The 21,960-nt window shown below is 44.5% G+C and overlaps 2 protein-coding genes across 2 annotated transcripts; both read left to right on the forward strand.

The window, feature by feature from the left end:
* Positions 1 to 991: 991 nt before the first annotated feature.
* LOC120645433 (cytosolic sulfotransferase 5-like) lies at positions 992 to 2,073 on the forward strand. Its single transcript, XM_039922217.1, has one exon. It carries the CDS (start codon positions 1,045 to 1,047, stop codon positions 2,071 to 2,073), a length of 1,029 nt encoding a protein of 342 aa, XP_039778151.1. The 5' UTR covers positions 992 to 1,044.
* Positions 2,074 to 3,540: 1,467 nt separating this feature from the next.
* Positions 3,541 to 11,856, forward strand: LOC120645434 (cytosolic sulfotransferase 17-like). Its single transcript, XM_039922219.1, has 2 exons — positions 3,541 to 3,613; positions 11,159 to 11,856. The coding sequence occupies exons 1-2, from the start codon at positions 3,541 to 3,543 to the stop codon at positions 11,854 to 11,856; spliced, it is 771 nt and encodes a 256-aa protein (XP_039778153.1).
* Positions 11,857 to 21,960: the final 10,104 nt, after the last annotated feature.

Raw genomic sequence — 21,960 nt, forward strand, 5'->3', positions numbered from 1 at the left:
GTGGCTGTCCGAGTTAGAGAGAAGACAAATACCAGACCGAGCATCAAGACCAAGAAAAGCATGCTGCTCTTTCCTGCAAGCCTACCGAGTGAATTATTCCGTTCCTTTCTGAACGTACCTAAAATTGCACACGTGCTGAAGAATTTTCGCTAGGGTTACACATGAACATTCATAGATTTTCTTTCATGGAAAAAATACGTAGATAATTAGCAAAAAAAAAATCTTCCTTCTGGTTGTTTATTCATAACGGCGTCTTTGAAGGAAGGTATTTTTTTGCTAGATTGAGATAGATTATGCCAACTTGGGATGATCGATGAGAAGAGTAAAGATCGTAATAAGCCATTTGTTTCAAATTCATCTTCATTTACCATATCATATTTTGCAAGACGTTTCGCATGAGAAAACTGCAGCTGATATATCCGTGAGTTTGAGTCACTTTGCAATAAAGATTTGCATAACTAAAGATTTGACAAGCAAGAGGCTTTGGAGATGAAATTGTATACAGACAATTTGCACTAGGGTGGTTTTCTTCTTAATCATCTTGAAGATTTAGAGGCAACACATGACAATGAAGATTGGGATCTTATTAATTGTTTTGTGCTCTTGCAAACTTCAGAGATGCAGTCATGACACTCTAACATTAATCGCTGGAGGACAGGAGGACAAACGGGCTGACACACGGTGTAGTTGAAAGATTTCGCTGTTAATCAGTTTGATCGCCTGTTCTTGAATTTGGGAGAGACGAAAATTGTTCAACTACGAAACAGGTGATGGTGGAATGGTTACTTCAAACATTCTAAATTGTGGTATTTTAAACTTTAAACCGTCTAAACTAATGCAGCTAACCGCCAACAAAAGCATTTCTGAAACCGTCGAAACCGGCCGGAGCAACCTGGTACGGACCGGGTTGGTAGACCAGCCTAAACCCGGTGAAGATTAGATGGGCGCTTAGTCTCCAACCTCACCTATATATTGGGTATACTTTGTTGGACAAGGCTCCATATACTCAGTAACGAAATTCAGCGTAGCAGTAAGTATAGCACCATGCCTGCACCTGCTGACGCCACGAGACCCGCCACCGACATGGCCGAGCTCCTGCCCTCCCTCCCGCTGGAGACCCGGTGCCCACCGCTGCCGCTCCGCCGCTACAACGGCTTCTGGCTGCCGGAGTCGGTCCTGACGGAGCTACCGGCGATCCACGCCCGCCTGGAGCCCCGGCCCAGCGACGTCTTCCTCGCCAGCTTCCCCAAGTCCGGCACCACGTGGCTCAAGGCGCTCGCCTTCGCCACCGCGCACCGGGCCACGCACCCACCGTCCGACGCCGGCCACCCACTCCGCCGCATGAACCCGCACGAGTGCGTCCAGTTCATGGAGATGGACCCGGAGCTCCGGCGCGACACCGGCAGCCTGCTGGAGGAGTTCGCGCAGCTCGCGTCCCCCCGCGTGCTCGCCACCCACCTGCCATACTGCCTCCTCCCCGAGAGCATCACCGCCGGCGAGGGGGCGGCGGCCAGCCGGGTCGTGTATGTCTGCCGGAACCCTAAGGACGCGTTCATCTCGGGCTTGTTCTTCGTCAAGAAGGTCTCGTCGGCGTACGGCGCCGGTGCCAGTGCCGGCGCACGGGCCTTTAACCTCGAGGAGGCCTTCGAGCTCTTCTGCGAGGGGCGCGTCTTCGCCGGGCCTCAGTGGAGGCACGTCCTCCAGTACTGGGAGGCGAGCATGAGGAGGCCCAAGCAGGTTCTCTTCCTCGAGTACGAGAGGATGCTGCGCGACCCCGAAGCTACCGTGAAGAAGCTTGCCGAGTTCATGGGGTGCGGATTTTCCAAGGAAGAAGAGGAGGGAGGGGTCGTGGACGAGATCGTGAAGCTGTGCAGCTTGAAGGAGCTCAAGAACATGGAGGTCAACAGGAGCGGGGGTAACCAAGCCGGCGTCAGGAACGACGCCTACTTCCGCAAGGGATCGAGTGGTGACTGGAGGAACCACTTGACGCCCGAGTTGGCGAAGAGGCTGGACAAGATAGTGGAGGAAGCGCTGCAGGGATCTGGGTTTGCCTTCGTGGACGATGGTATATAATTGACTGCAGGTTCATCAGATGGCATGTTTCATTATCGGCAAAAATATTATTGGTTAGTTTCAGAGATTTCAATCGATAGCATTAAATTTGGCCTGAGTGATCAGGAGGAAATAAGGACATTAGAGTTCAAAATTAGTATTTCATTTTCATACAGATTTGTTTGGTTCCTTCGAGGCTGTTTCCAATACCATGAATAAAGGAAATGAATTCAGTTTTCAGAAATACAGCTTAGGAGGAAATTGGGAACATAAGACCACTGCTAAACTTAACGCGAAAACAAGCGCCCTGGATATTCTTGTTTAGGGACAGTGAATTTTTGCTAGCACACACATGTTTTCAACAGAAGCCACATGGTGACATGAATGCTGAGTGCTGACCATGGCTGCCACTAGGTTATTGCTTCATAAGACCACGCATGCTATATATATTGTCGCTTGGGGTAAGGAGAATAGCATGAGCAGAGGCTAACTTCCTTCCACAAAGCTTTTCACGGCATAAGAAATGCTGGAACCTGTTCTTCTCTCAAAAAATCTTAGTAGGCTTGAGAGGTGTCAGGAACTCTAAGGCGTCCATATACCATTGGTTAGAACCTATACCATAGTTCACAACTATATATTGCAAGAGGCGCCACTAACGACAACTGGGAGGCAGTGGTGGAGCTTTACCAACTAGTTTCAGGGAGGCAATAGTTGATCGGAGATCATCATGCAACTGCCTACCTCAATGTTGCCACCGAGCAACTGGGATGTGCCGGACTAGCTAGGTGACTACTGTCAGGTTGGATGCATAATTAAGCTAGAGAGCTAGCTTAATTAAGCTAGAGAGCACAGAACATGTCGAAGCTGGTTCCGCAAAACCATGCTAGCTTCAGGACCCCATGCACAAAAACTGGCTTTTCATTTATGAGTTTGTCATGCACAAAAACTGGACTATAAGTAAAAGTTCCAATTATATTTTTTCAGTAGAAAAGTATGCATGGATATGATATCCAAGAAATACAACCCATTCCTACAGTTAATTTTGCCCTCCAGCTAGACGAGCAGAAAATCTTAATGGTTGTGTAAGCCATGTGTATCTGATCAGGGCAGTACAACAAATCTTCTGCAGCTGAATGCAGAGTACGTGATGAGTGAAATGCCCACATGCAAACCCGAGATAAAAGAAGACCATAACCAGGAGGAGTAGCAGTGATAGGTTACAGTGACGATCATTGTCCCTATATTTTTGTAGTAGATTACAAGTTCATGTGGCCATTGATTGTGTTGAATTATGAACATGCAAGTCACTCAATCATCTGTGATGCTAGTTCCTCTGATTACCGTCTTACCTTCTTCACTCAATCATCTGTGATGCATGGGAGCCATTGGGAAAACTGTTCGGTGTCATTGTCATGAGCTTAGACTTAGACTATGATGCCTTCTTAATACCCATCGAGACATGTGTGTGCCTTCTTACTCAAGAACATCATGGAGGTGAACAGGAGCGGGGGCAACCAAGCCGGCATCAGGAATGAAGCCTACTTCTGCAAGGGATCGAGTGGTGACTGGAGGAGTCACTTGACGCCGGAGATGGCGATCTGGGTTGGCCTTCATGGACGATGGCATATAATTGACTGCAGTTTCATCAGATGGCATGTGTCATTATCGGCAAAACATTATTGATTAGTTACAGAGACAGCATTAGAGTTCGAAATTAGTATTTGGTACAAAGTTGTTTTGTTCCTTCAAGACTGTTTCCAATACCATGAATAAAGAAAATGAATTTAGTTTTCAAAAATGCAGTTTAGGAGGAAATTGGAAACACAATACCACTGCTAAACTTAACGCGGAAACAAGCGCCCTGGATATTCATGTTTAGGAACAGTTAATTTTTTCTAGCGCACACATGCTTTTGAACAGAAGCCACATGGTGACATGAATGCTTGCCATAGCCGCCAGTAGGTTTCTTCGTAAGACCACGCCTGCTATATATACTGTTGCTTGGGGTAAGGAGAAGAGCATGGGCAGAGACTAACTTCCTTCCACTTCCACAAGCTTTTCACGGCATAAGAAATGTTGGAACCTGTTCTTCTCTCAAAAAATCTTACTAGGCTAGAGAGGTGTCAGGAACTCTAAGGCGTCCATATACCATTGGTTAGATCCAATAGCCCATTTCAAAACTATATATTGCAAGAGGCGCCACTAATTATAACATGGGAGGCAGTGGTGGAGCTTTACCACTAGTTTCACGGAGGCAAAAGTTGATCCAAGGTCATCAGACAACTTCCTACCTCAGTGTTGCCACAGAGCAACCGAGGTGTGTCAGACTAGCCAGGTGATGCTAAGACTACAGTGTGTGACCCGTTAGGTTCATGTGTAGGTGGTCGTGATCGGAAATCATTTCCGAATCATAAGTCAATAGCGGCACCTAGCAGGGCATAGTGACTCACAAATACACATAAAGATCATATCGGCCGAACCATAGATATACTCATACACCGATCCCTTTGCCACACGATACCAGTCAAGCTCAAAGCGAGATGCGTGCCACCTTTGTGATAGCTCGACCATTCTCTCGATCTAATAGTGGATTCTATTCATAACTAACCTTTAGTCATCATGATTAACTCTTTAATCACTTTGGCATGGCCATGCACTTTCAAATCCAACTATCTCGAGGGGCCCAGAGATATCTCTCCCGTTATCTAGGAGGGGCAAATTCCATCTTGATCCGCTCACATCCCATTCCATGTTTCATGACACACTTGTAAGCTACTTTTGTAACTACTCAGTCACGGAGTAGCGTTTAGCAGCTCCAAGATGCACCACTACACACAGTGAGAAACAATGGCGATCTCAGGTCTAAGGATCCAGTAGGTATAACACTCAAGAACAACTGATGGCACATACGAAATAACAATCCCAACATTGTCTTGGAGTGGGTCAATCCAACACCATGTTCACCAACATGTGTCCACATCATTAATTCGATATCTCCATATCCATGATCCGTGAAACATGATCATCAATTAATGCATGTGCTAGTCTCAACGTCGTTGTTGTCCCACACAATGACATAAACTAGGGATAATTTAGAATCATATCATTGTCAACAAAGAGTTTTACGAACAAGTCACATACTTGATAATCAATGTAAAAAATAATCATCCATGGAACAAATAACAATTATTTATCATTACATAAACATACTCATGACACAAAAATCTCCCACGCACACTAGAATCACTGATGTAAGTATCTAATACCCATAGATCTCATGCGCGCCTCATGCTTTGGTTGTGGGAGAGGCTTCGTCAACGGATCAGCAACGTTTGAATCCGTGTGCACCTTGCAAACCTTCACATCACCTCTCTCAACAAAGTTACGGATGAGGTGATACTTCCGCAGTATATGTCTGGACTTCTTAGTTGTTCTAGGCTCCTTTGCTAGTGCAACGGCACCACTATTATCACAATAGAGGTCCACTGGACTGGACGCACTAGAAACAACACCCAAGTCGGAAACAAACTTTCTGATCCAAACAGCTTCTTTTGCAGCTTCGGAAGCTGCAATATACTCGGCCTCTGTCGTCGAATCAGCCACCGTATCTTGCTTGGAACTCTTCCAGCTCACTGCCCCACCATTGAGGCAGAAAACAAAACCAGATTGCGATTTGGAGTCATCTTTGTCTGTTTGAAAACTAGCATCGGTGTAACCCTTTACAAGGAGCTCATCTTCGCCTCCAAATATTAGGAACATATCCTTAGTTCTTCTCAAGTACTTAAGGATACTCTTTACAATTGTCCAGTGAGCTTCACCGAAATCTGACTGATACCTGCTCGTAACACTTAGAGCAAAGGAAACATCTGGGCGTGTGCAAAGCATAGCATACATGATCGACCCTATGGCTGAAGCATAAGGAATCGTACTCATCCTCTTTTGCTCATCAGGTGTCGTAGCACACTGACTCTTGCTTAGAGCAATGCCATGTGACATTGGCAAGAAACCTTTCTTGGAATCTTGCATATTGAACCGATTCAATATCTTGTCAATGTACGTGTCTTGGCTTAATCCAATTAGCCTTTTTGATCTATCTCTATAGATCCTAATACCCAAAATGTAAGCCGCCTCTCCTAAATCCTTCATCGAAAAACTCCTTTTCAATGAGGTTTTAACGGCTTCAAGAATTGGAATATCATTTCCCATCAATAATATGTCATCCACATATAGGACCAGAAACACAAGTGCGCTCCCACTAGCCTTTTTTGTAAACACAAGGCTCATCTTCATTCTTGATGAAACCAAACCCTTTGACTACTTCATCAAAACGAATATTCCAACTCCGAGATGCTTGCTTCAATACATAGATGGACCTCTGAAGCTTACATATTTTCCCAGCATTTTTAGGATCGACAAAACCTTCAGGCTGTGTCATATACACATCCTCACTTAGATGTCCATTAAGAAAAGCGGTTTTGACATCCATTTGCCATATCTCATAGTCATAATATGTGGCAATTGCTAGGAGAATCCGAACAGATTTTAGCATTGCGATGGGCGAAAAGGTTTCCTCATAGTCAACACCTTGAATTTGTCGGAAACCTTTCGCCACCAATCGTGTCTTATAGATGTGAACATTTCCATCCATGTCTAATTTTTTTTTTAAATCCACTTACTGTCAATCTGATCGACCAAGTTCCAAACTTGATTATCATGCATGGATTTTAACTCGGATTCCATGGCTTCAAGCCATTTGTCGGAGTCGGGTCCCATCATTGCTTCTCTGTAGGTCAAGGGCTCATCATTTTCCATCAATAATACGTGGCGCTCCTCCGTAATAAGGAGGTTGGGCTTGTCAGTAGCGCGACGTGCCCTTATAGACCTTCGTGGGGCTGGTGCCTCAACTATGGGTTGTGCAACATCTTGCACATCCCGTGGATCTTCAGTGGGTGCTGAAACAGTTTCAGGTGTTTCCTGAATTTCTTCAAGTTGCACCTTGCGCCCACTAAATCCTTTTGAGAGAAACTCCTTTTCTAAGAAAACACCATTGCGAGCGACAAACACTTTGCCTTCCGCCTTATTGTAAAAATAATATCCTTTGGTTTCCCTAGGATACCCCACAAAGAAGCATTTGTCTGACTTTGGAGTGAGCTTATCTGACATCAAACGTTTGACATAAGCCTCACACCCCCAAACTTTGAGAAAAGATAATCCGGGACGCTTCCCAGTCCATATCTCATATGGTGTTTTCTCAACAGACTTACTTGGAACCCTATTCAGTGTGAACGCAGCAGTTTCAAGAGCATAACCCCAAAATGACAATGGAAGATCAGCTTGGCTCATCATGGACCTAACCATGTCCAACAAGGTTCGGTTCCTCCGTTCGGATACCCCATTCCATTGAGGCGTTCCGGGCAGATTTAGCTGCGGAATAATTCCACATTGCTTAAAATAATCACCAAATTCAAGGCTCAAATATTCTCCTCCACGATCAGATCGCAGAAATTTAATTGTCTTGCCTAATTGATTTTGTACTTCATTCTGAAATTCTTTGAACTTTTCAAACGATTCAGACTTGTGCCTCATTAAGTAGATATAGCCATATCTTCTAACGTCACCAGTGAAAGTAATGAAGTACTGAAAACCACCTCTGGCTATTGAGCTCATTGGTCCACATACATCGGTATGTACAAGTCCCAACAAGTCACTCGCCCTCTCACTCTGACCAGTGAAAGGCGCTTTGGTCATCTTTCCAAGCAAACAAGACTCACATGTGTCAAATGATTCAAAATCAAATTAGCTTATCAATCCATCTTTATGGAGTTGTTCAATGCGCTTCTCATTTATATGACCTAAGCGACAATGCCAAATAAAAGCGGGATTCAAATCATTTGGTCTAAACCTCTTAGTATTAATGTTACAGATAGATTTATCCTCAAGATCAAGAACATATAATCCATTCACCAATGGACAATGAGCATAAAAAATACCATTGCAAAAGATAGAACAACGTTTGTTCTCTATTACAATCTTAAAATCACCAACTTCTTCCAAACATGAAGAAGAAATAATGTTCTTGCTCAAAGCAGGAATACAATAACAATTATTTAATTCCAAAACTAATCCGGAGGGTAGAGACAAGTGGTAGGTTCCGACCGCCAACACCGCAACCTTTGCGCCATTGCCGACACGAACGTCCAACTCGCCTTTTGCAAATCTTCTAGTCTCACTTAGACCCTGCAACGATTTGCAAGTGTGAATCATCGATCCAGTATCAAAAACCCATGATTCACTAGAAGATAATGCAATATTAATTTCTATAACATTTATACCTGAAGTGGAAGTCTCACTTCACTTCTTCTTCTTCTTTTCTTCCAAGTACTTCTTGCAGTTCCTAGACCAATGTCCCTTTTCATGACAGTGGAAGCATTCATCCTCAGAAGTAGGGCCAGATTTGGCCTTAGGTGCTGGCTTTAGCTTAGAGCCCGATGACTCACCACTGCAACTCTTTTCCTTGCCTTTACCTTTGGGATTAGGAGGCGTCCAACGCTTTCTCTTTTTGTTCCCCTTCTGAATCATCATCACATGATTGGGATTCTTCTTAATGCTCTCCTCTGCTGTCTTTAGCATCCCATGCAACTCACTCAATGTTTTATCCAAGCCATTCATCTGAAAGTTCATGATAAAAGGCTCATAGCTCGCCGGGAGCGACTGGAGAATAACATCAGTAGCTAAGTCTTGGTGAAGTTCAGAACCAAGTCTGTCCAAAGTCTCAATGTAACCAATCAATTTGATCACATGAGGACTGACCGGGCTACCTTCTGCCAGCTTGCACGCAAACAAGGACTTTGAGATATTGAACCTCTCAGTCCTGGCTTGGTTCTGAAACATCCCACGCAGCCCCTCGATCATGGTATGAGCATCCGCATGCTCATACTGCTTCTGCAGATCAGGGGACATGGTGGCGAGCATCAGACAGCTGACATCAAGTGAGTCATTGCAGTGCTTCTCATAAGCTCTGCGATCAGCAGCAGTTGCATTGTCAGGGAGATCATCAGGATATGGCTGCTCAAGAACATACTCCTTTTTCTCTTGACTGAGAACAATTCTCAGGTTGCGGTACCAATCAATAAAGTTTGTTCCATTCAACTTTTCTTTCTCAAGAACAGAACGCAAATTGAAAGCGGAATTGTTACTGGCAGACATGATCTACAACATTAAAGTAAAGCAAGATTTCAGCACTAAGTTTATGTAAAGACTTTCATTAACTGATTTAACAAAAGACAACCTACTATATCAAAGTCATCTTCCCTCTAATGACATATAGTGGTTCAAGATCCATAATCACTAAAATTCTAGTGAGCTTTAGCATCACGGCTAGAAAAGTAGTGATACAGTTAAGTAACAAATTACTAATCACATCTCTATGCGACTCTTGTTTGTTGGGTGGCATCCAATGCCCCGGGCCCAACCCTATGCCTTAAAGCCCAAAACTGTTTTGATAACTTTGCTGAGTAAACCAATACTATGCTTGTGAATGTCCGACATCCACCCTATACAAAAGTGATAGCTGAGGGTACTCTACTTTGGTAAACCTACCACACAACGATCAAAATTTATAGGTGCAGCTATTGGTAAAAGGCATCAAAAACTCAACCTTTTCTGAGGGAAGCTATTCTATCATGATTAAAGCATCCACCATATGTAAAAGCATGAAAGAATAGTATGACAGGAAAATAAACATCACAGGCATATAATCATATTATATTGTGAATAGTATGGCCTCTTGCATCACAATGGGCTCCATCGCCATGGCTCCAAGGTGACCTCCATTGCCATCCATCCTGTCTTGTGGTGATCATCATCGCCATCATGATTGAAGCCTCCATGAAAAGATACTAAGCTACTACATCTAATAGCTAGTGAAATAATTACATGAGGATTCAAACATCACAAGTCGACACGCAGGTCGTTATACAATAATGGTGCAACCTCAACCCGGTTGTGTTAACTTGCGACACGCAGGCCACACAAATCATCACATACATCATCACATGACATTGAGGCCATACCATTCACATCACACCCTGCAAAAACAAGTTAGGCGTACGACGTGTTCTACCAAAGTAGCGCTTAGGAAGCCGCTACAGCGAGAAAGCAACGGCGGTCCCTGAAAACCTCACGGAATTACACAGATCGCATCTATGGAATCCCTATGAAAATCTCATCAGAGTGATCGCATCACCTCAAATCCGAGCCATTCATAATGCCTTAATTTTCACTAGGTCAATCACATTGACCGTGCAAACTTTGCACTTGAGAAGACTGCATCTACACATGACCTCGATCTGTTGGTCCAATCTACTGACTTATGCACACAGTTAGTCCCGATGGTGATTCCAGCCGGTAGGGACATGTCGTATGCATAATAGAGAAAGAACACAAACTAATCTTTTGTCACATGCCGCGCAATCAACTCGCTCCAGTTTTAACCCGTTATGACCAATTGATCTAATCAAACCGTGCAAAAGTAATAGATCCAATCTACTACAACAACATATCACCTATATGCAAATGATCCAGACCAAAAACTACGCAAGATGGCTCTGGTACCACTGTAGGGAAACGGGTAGGCTACGCTAGCATCACTACCGCATATACCCAAGATACTTGCGAGTAGAAGATCATAGATCGTTACCACTAGACGCGCAGCGCAGCGGAAGAAGTCGCGCGTCGATGTAGAGGAAGTAGTCGATCACGTCCCACGAACCGATCTCCTCGTACTTGATCCCAGCAGCCGATCAGCGCAGCAGTCGCAGCAGCGCCTCCACGAAGTCCACACGTACGGGGATGAAACGCCGGGCGTCGGTGTGCTAGCATCGCACGCACGGCATGGGTGGCGGCCGAGAGAGAGGGAGGGGCGGCGGCTAGGAGGTGGCGCAGCTCTCAGGTTATCGCCCCCTAGCCCCTCCCTCGTATATATAGGGCGTACTAATGGGCTTCTATCTTATAGGCACATTAGTAACCCTAATCCCTCTTGGATCAATATCCTCTTGGGCCTTTAAACCGTATTGTGATGATGAGCTCTTGGGCATATCACCAACAGATGGACCCGGAGCTCCGGCGCGACACCGGCAGCCTGCTGGAGGAGTTCGAGCAGCTCGCGTCCCCCGCGTGCTCGCCACCCACCTGCCATACTGCCTCCTCCCCGAGAGCATCACCGCCGGCGAGGGGGCGGCGGCTAGCCGGGTCGTGTATGTCTGCCGGAACCCTAAGGACGCGTTCATCTCGGGCTTGTTCTTCGTCAAGAAGGTCTCGTCGGCGTACGGCGCCGGTGCCAGTGCCGGCGCGCGGGCCTTTAACCTCGAGGAGGCCTTCGAGCTCTTCTGCGAGGGGCGCGTCTTCGCCGGGCCTCAGTGGAGGCACGTCCTCCAGGACTGGGAGGCGAGCATGAGGAGGCCCAAGCAGGTTCTCTTCCTCGAGTACGAGAGGATGCTGCGCGACCCCGAAGCTACCGTGAAGAAGCTTGCCGAGTTCATGGGGTGCGGATTTTCCAAGGAAGAAGAGGAGGGATGGGTCGTGGACGAGATCGTGAAGCTATGCAGCTTGAAGGAGCTCAAGAACATGGAGGTGAACAGGAGCGGGGGTAACCAAGCCGGCGTCAGGAACGACGCCTACTTCCTCAAGGGATCGAGTGGTGACTGGAGGAACCACTTGACGCCCGAGATGGCAAAGAAGCTGGACAAGATAGTGGAGGAAGCGCTGCAGGGATCCGGGTTTGCCTTCGTGGACGATGGTATATAATTGACTGCAGGTTCATCAGATGGCATGTTTCATTATCGGCAAAAATATTATTGGTTAGTTTCAGAGATTTCAATCGATAGCATTAAATTTGGCCTGAGTGATCAGGAGGAAATAAGGACATTAGAGTTCAAAATTAGTATTTCATTTTCATACAGATTTGTTTGGTTCCTTCGAGGCTGTTTCCAATACAATGAATAAAGGAAATGAATTCAGTTTTCAGAAATACAGCTTAGGAGGAAATTGGGAACATAAGACCACTGCTAAACTTAACGCGAAAACAAGCGCCCTGGATATTCTTGTTTAGGGACAGTGAATTTTTGCTAGCACACACATGTTTTCAACAGAAGCCACATGGTGACATGAATGCTGAGTGCTGACCATGACCGCCACTAGGTTATTGCTTCGTAAGACCACGCATGCTATATATATTGTCGCTTGGGGTAAGGAGAATAGCATGAGCAGAGGCTAACTTCCTTCCACAAAGCTTTTCACGGCATAAGAAATGCTGGAACCTGTTCTTCTCTCAAAAAATCTTAGTAGGCTTGAGAGGTGTCAGGAACTCTAAGGCGTCCATATACCATTGGTTAGAACCTATACCATAGTTCACAACTATATATTGCAAGAGGCGCCACTAACGACAACTGGGAGGCAGTGGTGGAGCTTTACCAACTAGTTTCAGGGAGGCAATAGTTGATCGGAGATCATCATGCAACTGCCTACCTCAATGTTGCCACCGAGCAACTGGGATGTGCCGGACTAACTAGGTGACTACTGTCAGGTTGGATACATAATTAAGCTAGAGAGCTAGCTTAATTAAGCTAGAGAGCACAGAACATGTCGAAGCTGGTTCCGCAAAGCCATGCTAGCTTCAGGACCCCATGCACAAAAACTGGCTTTTCATTTATCAGTTTGTCATGCACAAAAACTGGAGTATAAGTAAAAGTTCCAATTATATTTTTTCAGTAGAAAAGTATGCATGGATATGATATCCAAGAAATACAACCCATTCCTACAGTTAATTTTGCCCTCCAGCTAGACGAGCAGAAAATCTTATTGGTTGTGTAAGCCATGTGTATCTGATCAGGGCAGTACAACAAATCTTCTGCAGCTGAATGCAGAGTACGTGATGAGTGAAATGCCCACATGCAAACCCGAGATAAAAGAAGACCATAACCAAGAGGAGTAGCAGTGATAGGTTACAGTGACGATCATTGTCCCTATATTTTTGTAGTAGATTACAAGTTCATGTGGCCATTGATTGTGTTGAATTATGAACATGCAAGTCACTCAATCATCTGTGATGCTAGTTCCTCTGATTACCGTCTTACCTTCTTCACTCAATCATCTGTGATGCATGGGAGCCATTGGGTAAACTGTTCGGTGTCATTGTCATGAGCTTAGACTTAGACTATGATGCCTTCTTAATGCCCATCGAGACATGTGTGTGCCTTCTTACTCAAGAACATCATGGAGGTGAACAGGAGCGGGGGCAACCAAGCCGGCATCAGGAATGAAGCCTACTTCTGCAAGGGATCGAGTGGTGACTGGAGGAGTCACTTGACGCCGGAGATGGCGATCTGGGTTGGCCTTCATGGACGATGGCATATAATTGACTGCAGTTTCATCAGATGGCATGTGTCATTATCGGCAAAACATTATTGATTAGTTACAGAGACAGCATTAGAGTTCGAAATTAGTATTTGGTACAAAGTTGTTTTGTTCCTTCAAGACAGTTTCCAATACCATGAATAATGAAAATGAATTTAGTTTTCAAAAATGCAGTTTAGGAGGAAATTGGAAACACAATACCACTGCTAAACTTAACGCGGAAACAAGCGCCCTGGATATTCATGTTTAGGAACAGTTAATTTTTGCTAGCACACACATGCTTTTGAACAGAAGCCACATGGTGACATGAATGCTTGCCATAGCCGCCAGTAGGTTTCTTCGTAAGACCACGCCTGCTATATATACTGTTGCTTGGGGTAAGGAGAAGAGCATGGGCAGAGACTAACTTCCTTCCACTTCCACAAGCTTTTCACGGCATAAGAAATGTTGGAACCTGTTCTTCTCTCAAAAAATCTTACTAGGCTTGAGAGGTGTCAGGAACTCTAAGGCGTCCATATACCATTGGTTAGATCCAATAGCCCATTTCAAAACTATATATTGCAAGAGGCGCCACTAATTACAACATGGGAGGCAGTGGTGGAGCTTTACCACTAGTTTCACGGAGGCAAAAGTTGATCCAAGGTCATCAGACAACTTCCTACCTCAGTGTTGCCACAGAGCAACCGGGGTGTGTCAGACTAGCCAGGTGATGCTAAGACTACAGTCAGGTTGGATGTGTGCCACCGTGTGTGGATCCACCATTCATCGAGAGGCACTTGCATAAGCAAGAGAGCACAGAAGATGTCGAAACTGGTTCCGCAAATCCATGCTAGCTTCTGTAAGGAACATGGCACCATTTATGCCATTTCAAGTGATTTTGGTGATCGAATGACAACACAACACTTGGACTAATATGATTGTTAAGATGACCATTCTCAGGCTTTTAGGTTCAAGTGATGACAAAGAGAAAGAGAAGATAGGCATAGCAAGGCCCGAAGGGCTGCCCCTACGGGGGTTCCGCTACCCGGTTAGCGGACGGGGGTTCAGATCAGTAGCACCGGAAGAACCGACGCCATGGGCATCGGAGCATCCGATGGTAGTCGGAAGAACCGATGCCATGGTACTTTGGTGCAGATGGGAAACGAAGCCAAGTCAGCCTATAGGCACCGGTTGAACCGACGGTCCAAGAAAGGGCATCGGTGCATTGGGCGTCCTATGTACCAGAGACGATGTCAAGCGCCTAGGAAAAGTTTCTTCAGCACCGGTTCAACCGACGGTGCATCAGAGCATACCATCGGTGCAATGACGTCAGCACCCAGGAGAAGTTCATTCAGCACCGGATGAACCGGTGAGACATCGGTGCATTGCATCGGTTCAACCGATGGTCACTACGTCAGCTGCTAGGAGTTCAACGGCTACTTCGGTTTATGAGTGACCGGAAGAACCGATGCTACCCCTGCCAGAGGCATCGGTTCTTCCGGTGGTACGCAGAATTCTGCTGACCGTTGGAGCAACGGCTACAAGACTTGGTGGCCTATATATACGCCTCACCCCGGCCATTTGAAGATTGCTGGAGTTGCTGGACATCCCACACACACCCAAGAACATCTCCAAGCCATACAAAAGCATCAAGATCATATCCTTAGCCTTTAGCACACTTTGAGAGTGTTGTGTATAGGATTAGCTCTTAGTGAGTGAGTTTGCAAGCCTTTGTGCTGTGGTTCTCTAGTGAACCAAAACAAGAGCTTGGTGCGCCGGCACCTTGGAGCGTGAAGCTTGCCGGCAACGTCATCGACCCTCCGACTTGGTGTGGAGCGGCGACGACACTTTGTGCGGGGGACGTGGAGACCCCCATCCTTTGTGGAGAAGCTCCTTAGTGGAACCCGGGGCCAAGGTGACCGTGATTGTGTTCACGGAAGAGACTTGGTGGCCGAGTAGCAATACTCTTAGTGAGTGCTACAACAACGTGGATGTAGGTGTGCCTTTGTGGCTAACCGAACCACGGGATAAACACCCGTGTCAAGAGTTTGCTATCTCCTATCCCGCTCTTTAAGCTTCCGCATTTCATACTAGCAATTTGTGTACCTTTACTTTCATAGAATAGTTTCTTGATAGGAAAGGCTATAGGTTGCTAAATTCTTTTGGGATAGGGGTTTCACACTAGAACAACCTAGTTGCACATCTAGATAGCATGTTTTAGTTTAAGTTTTGTGCAAACTAGTTGGAGCCATAGGTCTAAGTTTTTAAAGTACCTAATTCACCCCCTCCCCCTCTTAGGCTAGAGCACCCGATCACTTTCAATTGGTATCAGAGCCGGGACTCACTTGTCTCACAAACAAAGCCAATTCCATCGGCAAATTTGTGTTTACCGGCTCATTAGATCGGTAGGCTTCACCGCCTAGTGAGTTAGCTCTTTTAGGGGAAGGGATGGATTCTCTAGGACCTCCTCCACGTTTCGATGGCACGGGCTTCCAACGATGGAAGATTCTAATGCAATCCCACCTCCAGGCAAAGGGCCTAAATGTTTGGAGAGTTACTAGTGAAGGAACTAAAAGCAATAATCAACAAGAGAGGCAATACGATGCTATAGCCAAGTGTGCTATATTAAACTCTCTTGGTGAAAATGTGTTCAACCGTGTGTTTGCTTGTGAAAATGCAAAGGATTTATGGAAAACTATTAGTGAGAACCATGAAGGCACAAAAGATGTTGCAAATGAAAAATATCATGTTCTCATTGATAAACTTAATAGTTTCAAGCAACTTGATCATGAAAATGCCGAAACTATGTACTCACGGTTGAATATTCTTGTGAATGAGATTAACTCTTTAGATGTGAAGAAAATTGAAGATTTGGAACTCATTCGCAAGATCCTTCACTCACTTCGAAGGCCGGACTATGATTTGGTGACAACAATTCTATATGAGAAAGATCTCACAACAATGACACCAAACAAAGTCCTAAACAAGGTGATCGCCCATGAGCTACGCCATGATATCAAGCCAAGAGCGCCACTTTCTTCACCAACACAAAACGCACTTGCATGCAAGGAAGTCAAAAAGTTGAAGAAGATGACCATCAAAAATAGCTCAAGTGATGAGGAAGAAGAGGAAGCAAGAAGCTCCTCAAGTGATGATCAAGAGCCAATGCACCCCAACCTCTACAAGCATGTAAAAAAGGTGAACAAATGCTTGAAGGAAATCAACACCATGGGGTATGTGGTCTTCCTCAAAGATGGGCCTCACCATCAACTTATGAAGGTTGAGAAGAAGTTCAAAAAGAACAAGCAAAAGAAGGAGAAGAAACCCAAGCATGAATCATTTGCCATATTTGGTGAATGGGTAAGCGGTGGTGAAGAATCAAGTGCTAGCTCAAGTGATGAATCAAGCAAGAGATTCACCACCCGCACCAACTTCGGATCATCATCAAACACTTGCCTTATGGCCAAATGTATGGATAGTGATGTAAGTGATGATGACTCCGATTCTCCTTCATTTGATGAACTTCTTGACCTTGTTCATGAGCACCAAAAAGTCATTAAGAAACAATCAAAAGAAATTAAAAACCTTAGTGCTCTCAAAGATCTAAATGCTTCTCTTGCTACAAATTTTGATGATTTAATGTGCAAATTCAATTTGCTTAGCAAGGAGCATGAAGAGCTCAAATTAAAATTTGAGAGCATTAATGATACTAATGACTCTTTGGAAATGAAGAAATCTATCCCTTGTGCAATTCCTATCTCTAGGGTAGATGCTTCAACTTCTTGCATTGATTTAATTGATGGTCCTTGCTCTAACCCGTGCAATGAGAAATGCAATGAGAATGTTGTTGTAGAATCATGTGATGATCTCATTGCCAAGGTGAATGATGAGCTCAAGCAAGAAGTGGAAAGGCTCATGAAGGACTTGTATAGATTGAAGGGCAAAGGTATGGAGAGCAATGTCCAACCTTCTCAAGATAACCGTGAGAACATGGTGAAGAAGCTTGAGAAGGGGTCCACCGTGACTTGCTCTAAGTGCCACAAAGAAGGCCACAAGTCCAACAAGTGTACTCAACCAAGGAAGAAGCTTTTGGATGAGAAGAACAAGAAGAAGCTAACAATCAAGAGTTCTCTCATCTACACCAAGCCCAACCGGAGGAACAAAAGCAATAGCACCTCCTATGTGATCAAGAAGAAAACAAATGGCAAGGTGGTTGCTCACAAGGTTGGGAAGCAAGAAAGGAGTTGGAACCACCCCATTTGGGTGCCCAAGGATGTCATCATCAATATGAAGGGGCCTCAAATGGTGTGGGTTCCAAATGAGACTTGAAGCCCAAGATCGGCTACGGGGGATTTGGAGGCATAGCTCACAAGTTGAAGTGAAGGTTCAAGTCAAAGAAGCTAAGCTCACAACTTGGACATTTGTTGCCCAAGTCCCCCATAATGTAATGGTAGCTAAAATTTTTCATTCAAGCATCATGTAGCTCCATTGCCCTTGCTAGGTTGTTTGCATTGCATCACCTAGTGTTATATATGGTGGGTTGCTTATGTCATGACTCTAACCCATGAGCAACCTACATGGTTTGATAAGTGTGTAGAAAGCTACACAAAGTCACCCTTCATAGTACATGGACTTCATGAGGTATGTATTTCATATGTGTACTATGAACACAAGTTATAGGGTAAACTTCCTAATTGTGTCAAAATTAATGTGCATACATTTGCTTGGTGATTCAAACACTAATTGCACACTTTTAGGGGGAGTTCATCCTATGGCTTGTGATTTTGAGACTAACATGTTTTTCAAGTTTATCTTTTGTAGTCTCACATGGAGTTAACACTCTAAGAGAATGTTTCTTATGATCAATGTGAACAAATAACTCTCTAAGAGTGGTTAAATATTTTGTGCTTTCATGCTATTGAGCCATGCTCTATTGAACTTAAATGCTCATATCTAAGTTCGTAGGCTATGTGCTCATACATTTGCTTAACCTTGGTGTACCAAGTGCTTCTTGTTTAAAGACTTTCAATTGGTTGCAAGTCACTTTCTTTTGGTACATACAAGGTAAACAAAGTTACCCCCGGAGGTATGCAAGGTTCTAAACTAATTAAATTGGTATCTTTGTCATATCCTATTTACTTTAGAGCTACCTCTGTGCATGATATGATCTAAGCTTTCTAGTTATTACTTTTAGTTGTGCACTTGATTTTCACATTATCATTTTGTGCACAATACTTATGGAAAGCTTAGCTCATGTCATGCTAGTTTCGTGATTTTGTGATCCACCATAGTAAATTTTCAATTGGTATCTTCATTGATATCATACAATTGGATCATGAGTCATGGAACTAACTCCCTAGGCTACTAATATTCTCTTAAGCTATATTGTTTTGCAAGACCTTTGTTGGAGCAAGACCTTTTAGGTGATTTGATTCCAAAGGGGGAGAAATGTGGATCAAAGCAAGGTATTTACTTTTCTCAAGGAGGAGAAGCATATCCCAAAGGGGGAGAAATACCTAAGTAAATCAAGTCATGAGGGAGAAGTAGTAACAAAAGGGGAGGAACAAAGGGGGAAAATGGTTTTAGGGGGAGGCCAAGTCATCATTGGATGGTGGTAAACATCCAAGCAAGCGTAAGCGGTTTTCAATTGATTTCAATTGGTATCAAGTGGTTAAATTTTTGTAAATTTATGCTTGCTTTGATTGTGTTGTCATCAATCACCAAAAAGGGGGAGATTGTAAGGAACATGGCACCATTTATGCCATTTCAAGTGATTTTGGTGATCGAATGACAACACAACACTTGGACTAATATGATTGTTAAGATGACCATTCTCAGGCTTTTAGGTTCAAGTGATGACAAAGAGAAAGAGAAGATAGGCATAGCAAGGCCCGAAGGGCTGCCCCTACGGGGGTTCCGCTACCCGGTTAGCAGACGGGGGTTCAGATCAGTAGCACCGGAAGAACCGACGCCATGGGCATCGGAGCATCCGTTGGTAGTCGGAAGAACCGACGCCATGGTACTTTGGTGCAGAAGGGAAACGAAGCCAAGTCAGCCTATAGGCACCGGTTGAACCGACGGTCCAAGAAAGGGCATCGGTGCATTGGGCGTCCTATGTACCAGAGACGATGTCAAGCGCCCAGGAAAAGTTTCTTCAGCACCGGTTCAACCGACGATGCATCGGAGCATACCATCGGTGCAATGACGTCAGCGCCCAGGAGAAGTTCATTCAGCACCGGTTGAACCGGTGAGACATCGGTGCATTGCATCGGTTCAACCGATGGTCACTACGTCAGCTGCTAGGAGTTCAACAGCTACTTCGGTTTATGAGTGACCGGAAGAACCGACGCTACCCCTGCCAGAGGCATCGGTTCTTCCGGTGGTACGCAGAATTCTGCTGACCGTTGGAGCAACGGCTACAAGACTTGGTGGCCTATATATACGCCTCACCCCGGCCATTTGAAGATTGCTGGAGTTGCTGGACATCCCACACACACCCAAGAACATCTCCAAGCCATACAAAAGCATCAAGATCATATCCTTAGCCTTTAGCACACTTTGAGAGTGTTGTGTATAGGATTAGCTCTTAGTGAGTGAGTTTGCAAGCCTTTGTGATGTGGTTCTCTAGTGAACCAAAACAAGAGCTTGGTGCGCCGGCACCTTGGAGCGTGAAGCTCGCCGGCAACGTCATCGACCCTCCGACTTGGTGTGGAGCGGCGACGACACTTTGTGCGGGGGACGTGGAGACCCCCATCCTTTGTGGAGAAGCTCCTTAGTGGAACCCGGGGCCAAGGTGACCGTGATTGTGTTCACGGAAGAGACTTGGTGGCCGAGTAGCAATACTCTTAGTGAGTGCTACAACAACGTGGATGTAGGTGTGCCTTTGTGGCTAACCGAACCACGGGATAAACACCCGCGTCAAGAGTTTGTTATCTCCTATCCCGCTCTTTAAGCTTCCGCATTTCATACTAGCAATTTGTGTACCTTTACTTTCATAGAATAGTTTCTTGATAGGAAAGACTATAGGTTGCTAAATTCTTTTGGGATAGGGGTTTCACACTAGAACAATCTAGTTGCACATCTAGATAGCATGTTTTAGTTTAAGTTTTGTGCAAACTAGTTGGAGCCATAGGTCTAAGTTTTTAAAGTACCTAATTCACCCTTTCCCCCTCTTAGGCTAGAGCACCCGATCACTTTCAGCTTCAGGTCCCCAAGCGCAAAAACTGGCTTTTCATTTATGAGTATTGTCATGGTTTAACTTGTTTTCATGTGTGAGGGGTAAAACTGGCTTTCTCATGACGATAAGTGCCAGTTATGAAAATGGTGCACAGAGAATTAAAAATTAAGATATGTGGCATTCAAACGATATCTGTTTAAGCCAATGGAGTGTATGTAGAAGTTCCAATTATATTTTTTCAGTACAAAAATATGCATGGATATGATACCAAAAAAATACAACCCATTCCTATAGTTCATTTTGCCCTCCAGCTAGACGAGCAGAAAATCTTAATGGTTGTGTAAGCCATGTGTACAGCAAATTTTCTGCAGATGAATGCAGAGTACGTGTGAGCGTATGCGTTGTACTGTATACTCAAAAAAAAAGTACGTGACAAGTGAAATGCCCACATGCAAACCCGAGATACACTACCGGAAAAGCGTTGTTTGCCGTGTATCTGATAGTTCGCCGTGTGCATTTTATCGGACACACGGCAAAGAGGCGTTTTGCCATGTATCACAAAGAAAGCACACGGCAAATTTATGCTTTGCCATGTGTCTTTTTTTGGCACACAGCAAAGTCATGACTTTGCCGTGTGCTTTTTCTTAGCACACGGCAAAATAACTTTTACATGGAACTCTTGCAAGTCCCAAATCTAGTTGCCCCAAACAAAAAAAATTCTCTTCTCACTTTGAAATTTTTTCAACTCTCTACATACAGCAAGTGGTACTCCATATTAAAATTTAGTCTAGTTTCAGACCTTACCCCTGAAATGAAAAGAAATTTCCAACATCTTGTTCAGGAAACACGATCTCGAAAGTGTGTCCGAATGAATTTAAAATTCTAAAAAACAAATGAAGTCTGAAAATCATGAGATTTCTCAATGTGACATCTCCGAAGCTGTAGTAAAAATTTGAGTGGGGTTCGCAATCTTTTCTCATACAATGCTTACAAATGGAAACATCTCCGAAGAAGTTTCATAGAGTTGAGAAATATGTGGTTAGGTTTGGAAGGGAAGTGACGTTCGAATTGGAGTTCGGATTCAAAACTTTATCGATGGGCAATAGACAATATATATTTTTTCTTGTTATTTTTTGGTAATTTTTCGGATCAATTTGATAAATTTTATGCATTAAGTATAATTATAAATATGTTTAGTTTGTCGTGTGTCAAGTTGGAACACACGACAAAGAAATACTTTGCCGTGTGTAGTCCTGAAGACACACGGCAAACAGATCCTTTGCCATGTGTAGTCTTGCGACACACACCAACGGGGGCCCACCCCACCCGCGGCCACCCCA

Source organism: Panicum virgatum, chromosome 8K (assembly GCF_016808335.1).
Source record: "Panicum virgatum strain AP13 chromosome 8K, P.virgatum_v5, whole genome shotgun sequence".
Classification (NCBI taxonomy): Eukaryota; Viridiplantae; Streptophyta; class Magnoliopsida; order Poales; family Poaceae; genus Panicum; species Panicum virgatum.